Raw genomic sequence first — 10,873 nt, forward strand, 5'->3', positions numbered from 1 at the left:
CAACACAACACCACTGCTGAACAGTATAAAAGCTGGGTGGATATGAATGACGCAATGCAAGACCATAGCTGAGGTAACTGTTGAGTCCACAACTTGGTAACAATAATCACGACTAGGGCTTGTACGATACAGATATTTTCATTATTGATTATTCTGTCAATTTTCTCAATTATTTGTTAAAATTAAGAAACAGTAAACAATAAATAATAAATGAATTTTCAAAAGCCTTAGTTGACATTCAAATTTCTTCCTTTTGTCTGACCAACAGTCCAAACCCTTAAGATTTAATCCAATTCAATTAATTTAATCTAATTTAATTCAATTTATTCAATTCAATATCAAGTCATATTTGAGAACCTGGAACCAGAGGGAAGACTTAAAAGTCATTTAACCAATTAATCAAAAAATTAATTACATTTTCTGTTGACCAACTAATCAATAAATAAGACTATTTCCCAACATTCACCTGATAAAAAAGGTCATAACGGTAGCTGTATAATTATCTTCAATCATAAGCCATATATTTCAAGGCAGACAATGACAATCATTTTGTTTTTTATGGAAAACATCTTTAATGGATTTTTTTAATGTAACGTCTTGTTGAGTGAGTACATATAGATACAAATGTTCTATCCTAGCTACAGTCAGGGCCAGATATTTTTAAGAACCAGCAGAGTGTCTGCACAAAAAAACACTCCTTCATATGGTAGTGTGTCACAGACACAGGGCTAATCTGACATTAGGCCTTGTGCTGCAGTGAGTAAATTTAGTCCAAAAATCAATGCAAGTCAGGGACCGCAAATCCACAAAAGACACACTGTAGATACAGACACACAGACGTAAATCAATAAACTTGTGTGTCTCGACACCTTTTGTTTTTCCGGGATGTATTTTTTCCTCTCTACTTGTAGAACTCGTGCTCCTGCTCGTCCTTTTTGATGACGGTCTTGTAAGCTTTTTCGAAGTCTTTGGCCAGGACGATATACCTGTTCTCACGCACTGCCAACATGCCAGCCTGAGACAGCAGAGGAGGAAATAAACAGAGGGAGGAAATCAAAAAGTGAGTGTGTACATTTTTTAACTGTTCTATACACATTTTTCCATTAGTTTTAATTTTCCACAGCTCCAAGAAAGAAAGAGACATGCTTAGCGTTACACAATCAAAGCTCCAACTCACCTCCTGGCAGATGGAGTTGATATCGGCTCCAGAGATCTTGTCTGGCCTGGCCACATCTGTGCATCAGTTAAGGACGACTGAACAACACAGCAATGCCAAAATACAAGCAACAATCATCTGAGTATCTAAACTGTGTTGAAATCTAAAGGAATACTGAATGATACTGTAAACAGGCTGCAGACTCTCAACACTGACACTGTCTGAATTGCAAATGAACCAGCTGCTGCATGTTTTGATTCAAGGTTTCACTGAGTTTTATCTTTGTGATTCTGAGTTCATTTTTTTTGCATGTTTGTCAGTTTTCAGGCTGCACAAACAGTTCAGAACAACTACGCTGTTGTGCAGCACTGAGTCTGGTGGCATCCACAGAGAGCTTTTATCAGTCAAACAGGAAGTTAACATCTCTGCACAACCCCAAGTTTTCCACCACAGAAGATGAAACATTCACAATGAAAAGCACGTCAAACTCAGAGCTATTTCTTAAATGTGATAGTGACGCAACTACACAAGTGAGGCCAAACATCTGGACAGCAGCAGAGAATTTTCAACAAGAACACAGGAATAGGACTGATGAGTTCCTGCTGTCAGGCTCTGCATTTTGAATAAAAGATAAAATAGTGTGCAAGTCTAAGCTCATATGACTGGACCTGGTTACCAACTGACTGACTCTGCCAAACTTTTAATTGTAGATTTACTACTTAGTACCGTACAAACTGTTTTTTTTGTAACACAAGCTCTACCCTGCTGTATGGTTTACAGAGGCAACAACCAGTGATTTAGCCAACTTCCCATCATGAGCTAACTATCCAGCTACCCACTCACCTTTTTACCCGCAGACAGATTAAGTATTACACTAACACATGCACCACACACAATACTGCACCCATATATACATGTAAACATGGATCAGAAGAAGCCCAAAAGCTTTTGCTTGGGGCAAAAATGTCCTTAAAAATGTTTGTAAGACAGTTTTTGAATACTAGACAACAGCCAGAAGGAAGATGAGGAAGCACTGGCTGCAGTCCAAGACAATAACTCTATGCAAACAACTGTAATATCCCATATATAAACAAGTTTAAACTTATCTTGTGGGCACACACTGCATTTGCTGTATGTAAAGCAAAGGTATTATATTATACTATGCAAATCCATCACACTGTTACACACACACACGCAGACACAAACACACAACCTAACTCGCTGTTATTGAACCAAAAGGATACAGTCCTCCAAGTCGACCTCCTCAGAGAGGTTCATTTTACTGGTGATGGTGGAGAAAACGAGACGTTTCTGCCTGCGGTCGGGCAAGGGGAACTCAATCTTTCGGTCCAGGCGACCAGGACGTAGCAGGGCCGGGTCCAGTGTGTCTGCTCTGTTGGTGGCCATGATCACCTAGGAGGAGTTCAAACGTGAGCATGATGGTATACTGTAAACATACTGTGATGTGGGGTGGTTTGGCTTCACACAGAATGTTTGCTTCTGGCTCAGTGAGGGGAAGATAATGAGTCAAACTGAGGCAATGGTTTCACTGATGCTTTGGAACTGGTGGCCAAACAGGGAGAACCTCAGCGGAGAAGACTAAATCACTGCTTAGTGTTTATTTTATCCAGATCACCTGCAAACGGCTGGTTAAGGCTGGCCACATACAACTTTCAGTGGCAAAAATACTACAATATTAATATGTTTGAATTATTATGTCACTCCTGGGGTTGCACTAGACTCTCATTTTCTGTCATTCTGGTGGTCAGGATTGTAAAAATTCTGTCATAACCTTTTATTACTCTCCATTTTCTCTCCATTAAGATGACAACAAGACATATTTAATAGCATTAAAATTTCATTCTTTTAAATAATTAATATACAGAGCAAGTTTATAGATTATGCATGTGGGAGGGTGTAGTGCTATTTGTTTTTGTGCCACAGTGCAGCTATGACGTGCATGTGCACAGTTAAGTTGTGGCTCGTCTCGAAGGTTATGTAACCACTGTTCCTGTGGTGCTAAGATTACATACATTTGTCATCTAAAATTAAAAAAATAAAAGGATGTTTTGCTGCCTTTTTTTATCTTAACTAATTAAACATTTACAGCTATAGGCTGAGAAAAAATAATTTAGTTCACTTTGCTGCTTAAAGGCTACCACTAGCAGCTACAAGCAACTTTTAAGGTGGAATATTTTCTTGCATGTTACTCAATGTATGAGATGTTCTGAATCTATCAACACTCCTAAATATCAATATGACAACTAGGTCATTTGTTTATAATTGTCTTTCTTGCATGACATATGCTTCAGTGATGATTTGATATTTAAGTGCTTGAAAAAAAAAATTATTTCCTCACTTGGAGATAAAAAGTGGTAGGGCGTCATTCCCGTGCACTCTGCAGCACTACACCACTATTTATAAAGGCATAGACAAAAGATAAACTATAAACAGAGATACCACTTGCTAAGAATGTGGCAAGTTGCCATGGTATGCAGCAATATTAAATACCAATGCAATGACTGAAGCCAGTTACACAACACGGCACAAAAAGGACAGGTGTGTGGATTACTCAAGTAACAGTAAATTACCCACAATGTTCTGATCTGTCAAAATGATGGACAACCTTCAGATTTTTCTGGTAAATATTCAGTCAGTGACAAAAAAATATTCAGTTAACCCAACCTCTGTGTTACTCTTTGCATTGTCACTGCTATTTTACCAGTAGAAACAGAGTATGTCTGGCATAAAATAGCACACAGAGAACTGCATTTGCTTTGTTTATAGTGTGACAAGACACAAAGCTACAGATCTTCATCTAACAGGATTTGTCAATGAAATATGTGAAGTGTCGGCCCCCCCAAAAAACCCTTGGAAAATTGAATTCTTCATGGAAAAAACAGTTCCTTTAAATACGCAGACACCGTCTTTATATACTGAGGGCACTCTTTGTGCAAGTTTGAGCTGCATTTGCTTATCAGCAACATGTCTATTTTAGGTTTTGAAGGTTGAGAACAAACACTCTGGGTGCTTTCTGAGCTGAATGAATGGACACAGGGCACAGTGAAAATGGCTGGGTGAATGAATAGCTGGTTTTGACAGTGCTCAAGTGCCATCACTGGCCCTACAAGTCAGTACATACAGAGCTGGAGGAGTCACAAGGGAAAAGTTAAGAGCTCCCTCAGACAGGTGAACTTCGCTTACCTTGACATTGACGTTCTGGTCAAAACCGTCCATTTGATTAAGAAGCTCAAGTAGGATTCTCTGCACCTCCCTATCAGCTGCAGACAAAAAACAAGGTCACAGGGTTCATTTCTTACCGTGATGTTACTGCATTTACAAGGATGTCATCAACAAAACAAACTTCTTAAAATGAGAACCTTAACTTCAATAACAAAAACTCATGTAATGTTTGTCCCTGATAAACTGAAATCTACAATAGTTTGTATACAGCAAGTCGACATGTGAGCCACTCATGTTCATACCTCCAGTCTGTGCATCAAAACGCTTTGTGGCGATGGCGTCAATCTCATCAATGAAGATGATGGCCGGAGCATTTTCCTTCGCCAGCCGGAAGACATCACGCACCATACGAGGGCCTTCACCCAAATACTTCTGCACAAACTCAGAGCCAACCACACGGATGAACGCCGCTGTGGACAGAGAGATAAAAACAAAGATGAATTCTTCTATTTGTTGTATATACTCGTTATCAACAATCCAGGAAAAACAGCTGTATCAGGACAGGTTTCCTTCCATTTAATTTAAATAGACAGTCTTTTAAGTGTCAAAGACCTACAAAATCCTCTTGCTGTGGACAGAGGACACATTTTGCCCACTGGAAACTTTCCATTTACATTTTAAAAATAAGTGACATTTCAAACATTTCTGAATAACACTGTAAGAACACTGTACAAAAACTTTTCCAAAAGACAACAGGTGACTAACTCACACACACCAATCAACTTGGGTTTTTCTGAAACCACCCCCTACACACTTCCACTCCATTGCCACGTTCAAGCAGAGTATCTGCCACATTGAGTATCACCCAAACCAACTAGTGAGAAGTGGAAGTGGGTTATAAAACCCTCAAACAGCAAGCCTGTACCTATGACGACTTACTGACCACGTGCAACGCAGAACTGTGTTTGTCATGGAAGACGCTCCACACAAATCCACGTCACTACCCTGAGGAATGTAAACTGTTGAAACTAGGATAGACATTTAATATTGTCAAAGAGATGTTAACATCTTAAACGCTGCACTGTATTTAGGATCAATTATGCACCTCTCTGGTCTGTATAAAACTGTACTCTTGTTTATTTTATAGTAAAGTTTAACAGGAAATGTTGCAAAAACCGAGTAGCCTCTAAACATCAGAGTGAAAACGAGATGTTAACAAAAGTAAAAAGAAATGTGGAGTAAAGCAGCACAAATCAAATAAAAGTAATTCAAATACATATGAAGAACATTATATGAGAGTAATTTCACTTCTCTCCATGGCTACCAAATATAACAACAGAACAGCTCCTTTTTCAGCTGCAGAGAGGGAAGTGTGTCTCAAAGCTTGGCACTGTACTTACACCCCACACCTTGATATAGGGTGCGAACTGGGAGTGGGTAGGTTCCGGTTTTGGAAAGGCCCCTTGCTGTGCTTCCCTCAGTGCATGTTGCTAGCCTTACATGGTTTAAGTTTCATATCACGTGCATCAATCTGCATACCGTGTATTCTGCATGTGGCTGCGTGCACAAGACTATGACTGCGACAGTTCAGGACAAACACACCAACCCTCACAGCCCTAGCTGATGTTACTTATAGTCAGCAGTGTTGTTTTAAGTAATGACATAGTGTATGTTTAAGTGTTTGCATCCATACAAAAAGGAGGGAAATGGCTTTCTGTCTAGTTTGGTATAAAACACGACATCTTCCTACATTAACACACACAGGTCTCTTATAGGTGCGACTTACCTGTGGTGTGGTGTGCCACAGCCTTGGCCAACATGGTCTTACCACAACCCGGAGGTCCATACATAAGGACACCCCTGGGTGGGTCAATGCCAATCTGAGAAAGGAGACAGACCAGAGTTATTATCTAGCACAAGTTTTTGAGAGAGCCAAAGTTCACTCCATGAAAAATATGTTTTGTCCATGGAAAAAAAGTCACATTTCTCTTTAATATCTGACCTGTTTGTAGAGCTCAAAGTGTGTGAGTGGCAGCTCTACAGCTTCTCGGACTTCCTGCTTCTGGATGTCCATACCACCAATGTCAGCATACATGACGTCTGGCTTTTGGTCTGGGAGCAGAAACACAGTGACAAGGACAGTTAGCTTCTCTTCAAACTGTAGACTTTATACAAGAACTCTGACAGTCTATAACAACTTAAAGAAAATGGCATCTGTAGATTTTTAACAGGTATAATGAATAGACAACTGATCAGGATTCCAGCTTGCTTGATAGTGGAAATCATGAATACAATATTCTGTGAAACTAGTAGAAAAATGTCTCCATATGTGACCATGGACATCTTTGTTGAGGAGCTATTAAAACAGGCCCAGAAAGCCTCTGGGAGAGAGTCTTTTACCTGATGTCAGCATCATGATACTGCTGTCAGCTTCAGGAGGGAGCACATCCACCAGCGCGTTGCTGTGCTTGTGCAAGGCCACTGAGGCGTTGGGCTTCAGCAGCTCTCTGTCGATGGTGCTCAGGATGCGCACATAGTAGTTGGACCCTGAAAACAGAGCAAAGATGAATAAATGGAGAAAGAACACAGGAACAGAACTCATTACACATTTACAACATGTACTTCACACTAAATAATTAAATTTCACAGCACACAGTACATCTCCTCTAGGTTCTCTCTCAAGACTCTGAAAGCCTGAACATGATAAAGCATTCAAATATACAGCATGTACGCATCATCTGCCATTTCATTAATGTTTAATTCTCTGCTTTATCTGTTTATTTATTTATTTATTTATTTACACAGTCATTATTTCAAGGTTTGAATGCATACTTTTTTGTTCTCTGTTTATCTCTTGGAATTTTAAGACTAGTGAGAACTGAACTGTTCCTTAGTGCAGAAATTACCGCCTTAATATTGAGCTTGACTTGAACCAAAACTTAAGCCACAGTATAAAAAGTCTGTGAAACACACAAGAGGAAACAACAGATTCTACGTCAGTGTTTTAGAGCAAACTAGAGAGCAGGTGTGACCTCTCATCTCTACTACTACTGAAAAGCCTTCAGGGCCAAATATTGAAGCCAAATGTGGTATTGACATATTCTCAGTCAGAAATTTCCCACAGGTCTTAAATAGACTGTATGATATCGTTTATGAGCACACCTGTCCATGTTTGTATTACTCAAAACTATTACTGGCAGCACATTATTATTTTAGTCTGTATAGATATCTTACATTGTGCCGTTTTGCTTTTAATGTTACCTGTAGTGGAGCCAACAATGGCTGTATTCTGGTCAACAGCTTCCAGGAACTGGCCAATGACAAGTGGAATGCTCTGTATCCTCTTCACCTCCTCCTGAGCATGGAGAAACTCTTTCTTCAGGTTCTTCTGTTCATCTTTGATGTACTCCTCCTGCACCTCCAGGAACTCCAGCTCCTGCTGCAGCTTCTAAAAACCCATAAAGCAAACGGGGCTGTAGTAAGAAGGGTGAGAGCCTACTGAGGCTGAAAGAACCATTAATCTGCTTGTGTGTGGACATACACAGTTGAAGAACTACTAAAACACAAACATTTAAGAACAAACATTTTGTAATCCCTTTTGGGGAAAAAAGAATGCAGTTGAAACTGTTTTCACTTTAAAGGCCTTAAGCTTGAATACAATCTGATTCCCAACTGGTCCAGCCACGGGGTCCAGATTTTTCTTTAGTCATTTGTTCAAGGTCCACACCGCTCAATGAATTCAGATCCATACTTGCATTTGGCCATGTTGTTGAGTTAGTTAGCTGTCTCTGTCATGTAGCTGTCCATTAGTCATTCACCCTACAGCAGGGAATGGCACTTCAATGTCAAAGTTCTGAACGGGAAATTCACTGTACTTCAAAATAAAGTGGGTTTTTTTTTTTTTTTCGCAAACTTGACATGTTCACGAGTCACTTGCAGTCCATTCAGAATGGACCAGAACCCACCAGTTGGTGACCACTGTCCTAAAATATATATTATGTTCCAAGGTCTGAATTTTTTTATCAGCCAATATAAACTGCTGAGATGGTAAATTTGATTGCAGGAGCCTGTTGCACAACTCCATCCATACAGTATGTAAAGCACGCTCTGGTGAAGCACCATGTAGTATGCACCTGGTTATACTGAAAGCATCAAATTGCATAAGAGTCTTTCTGTGAGGCAGCCCTAAATATACGTAGGGTCGCAAGTTTCTAGGTAAACTATAAAGTTATTATTTTCTTTCACTCTTGATAAGTAATTTATTCTAGTTCACTTTACAGGTGCACAAAAAAAGGTAATGTCAGAAACCGCCTATGTTTAAAAATGTTCAAACTTAAAAGAAGAAGGAAGGTATATCTTAGATAAACCTTGTGTAAATGTAGCATGTGTGCAATGTATTGCTATTCCTCTGTAATTATATCCCAATAAACAGCCATAATTGACATTTTGTGTCACTTAATACCATCATGTAAATCACTGAAAAATCAAATGGTATGGGCAGCCTTTCAGAAGATTGAAACTACTGTAATTTCACGTGCGTGCTTTAATTGTCCATGATATATATTTGCCGTTATTGGAATACGTTGTACTTTAAATTTAGACAGAGGTCTGAAAACTGATGTTTCACTGGACTCTATTATGGTAAAACACAACTGTATTAACAGATATCAGACCTTGTATCTGCTGTAAAGGTCCTCAAGATCTTCTGGTTCAGGTGCCAGGAAGGACAGACCTGTCTGGGGTCTGGAGGTCAGTATTGCCGGCATGTCTTCCTGTGGATGTCACAACATCAAAAAACATTTAGCATGAACAAACTACAAAATTTAACATCACACAACAGTGAAAAGCTTACGCTGCAGTTCACCCAAACAACCTGAAAAAATATATTTAAGATACAGACTACTTTTGGGTTCACATCAGGGTACGGCAGAAGTGTAACTTCACAGATAAAACTAATGTATGCTCGGTTATTACTTGACATCTCACAGAGACAAACACTACCTTAGCTAAACTTGGCTTGCTAACAGCTAGCTAACTTCAACGGCTCGCATAAACAATAACTAGCTATTTAAAGCCGTTTAGGAAGCACCGGACAATGATGGAAACATCCTCTAACATCAATCTTTGGTGAATATAGCTTCACGAAGCCCTCAGCTACTTTAAGGCAATTTAATTTTCTCGACCTCTTCAAACATCATGCTAACGCTAGCAGCTAACTTGCATGACATAGCACCTACACTGAGTAGAGAATGAATTGGCAGGTTTACGTTTCGGCAGTGCTAACAAGCAAACAAACGGTAATACACTGCGACAAACACTCACAGATAGCCACACTCAAACTCTTACATTTACAAAAGCCTACCACAGAAAGCCTGTCAATTTTAAAAGAAAAACAGGAAACAATCTGACTGATTCATACCGGGCTCTTTTCTACAGCGACGACGTCCTCCATGTTGTTGTTCTTCTTCTACTCTCGGTTTACCAGCGGAACGCAAAAAATACAAGGTGCATACTGCCACCTACCGTTCAAGACTAATTCATTTAAAACCAGTGCCATTTTCTATATGCTCTTGAAAAAGGCAAACCCATCTCCATCATGTTTACTTTTTTTCCTTTTTTGTTAGTCAGTTGCATCTACAACAACATTATTCATTCATCCATCCATCCATTTCCATCCGCTTACCAGGGCTGGGTCGTGGGGCAGCAGGCCCAGCAAAGCACCCCGGATGTCCCTTTACCCAGCAATGCTTTCCAGCTCCTCCTGGGGGACCTCAAGGCGTTCTCAGGCCAGATGAGATATGTAATCCCTCCAGCACGTCCTGGATCTGCCCCGGGGCCTCCTACCAGTGGGACGTGCCCGGAGAGCTCTAACAGAAGGCACCCAGCAGGCATCCTGATCAGATGCCCAAACCACCTCAACTGACCTCCTTTGGACACAAAGGAGCAGTGGCTCTACTCGAAGATGCCTCTGATCACTATTTTATAACTAGAAATCAGCTATTCTATAAATCAAGTATTCTACAAGTATAAATAAACTATCAAAATTGTTAAATTAAATTAATAATTCCTTATTTTTTTTAAATTTTATTTGGTATTTTTTGTACAGATATGTAATGACGACTGCTGAGTAATATGTATGTTGATGTTATCCACTGTCATGTCTCTGATCATGTGACAAGACCATACCTGCACGATATATGCACTAGGGTCCAATATATGATAGCATGCATGCACCAGGGCCCATCGTCATACTTCATGGCACTGCTTCACGGTACTGCTTCACATCAGCCTTTTGTCGTTTAATCACTATGGTTTCATATACCAAATATTGGAATTTTTGTTGAGATGTGGTTTTTAGATTTCTAAACTGCTTATCAAGCTGTCAGATTTCCATAAACAGATATTGTATTACTGGAAAGTGACATTCAACAATTTCAACACGCATGGCTCCACCTTGTGTAATAGAAGAACAATTACAGCTAATAGAGAGACTCTTATTAAACATGAGTGATTTTAGGAAAAGTTTTATATAAT

The 10,873-nt window shown here is 39.6% G+C and overlaps 1 protein-coding gene across 1 annotated transcript; it reads right to left on the minus strand.

Moving 5' to 3' along the window:
- Nucleotides 1-547: 547 nt before the first annotated feature.
- psmc4 (proteasome 26S subunit, ATPase 4) lies at nt 548-9,819 on the minus strand. Its single transcript, XM_049584287.1, has 11 exons — nt 9,759-9,819; nt 9,013-9,111; nt 7,601-7,787; nt 6,740-6,886; nt 6,342-6,451; nt 6,126-6,219; nt 4,642-4,809; nt 4,361-4,437; nt 2,401-2,569; nt 1,178-1,233; nt 548-1,015 (listed from the first exon to the last, which is right to left on the minus strand). The coding sequence occupies exons 1-11, from the start codon at nt 9,789-9,791 to the stop codon at nt 902-904; spliced, it is 1,254 nt and encodes a 417-aa protein (XP_049440244.1). The 5' UTR covers nt 9,792-9,819; the 3' UTR covers nt 548-901.
- Nucleotides 9,820-10,873: the final 1,054 nt, after the last annotated feature.

This window comes from Epinephelus fuscoguttatus, linkage group LG8, assembly GCF_011397635.1.
Source record: "Epinephelus fuscoguttatus linkage group LG8, E.fuscoguttatus.final_Chr_v1".
In the NCBI taxonomy this organism is placed as follows: Eukaryota; Metazoa; Chordata; class Actinopteri; order Perciformes; family Serranidae; genus Epinephelus; species Epinephelus fuscoguttatus.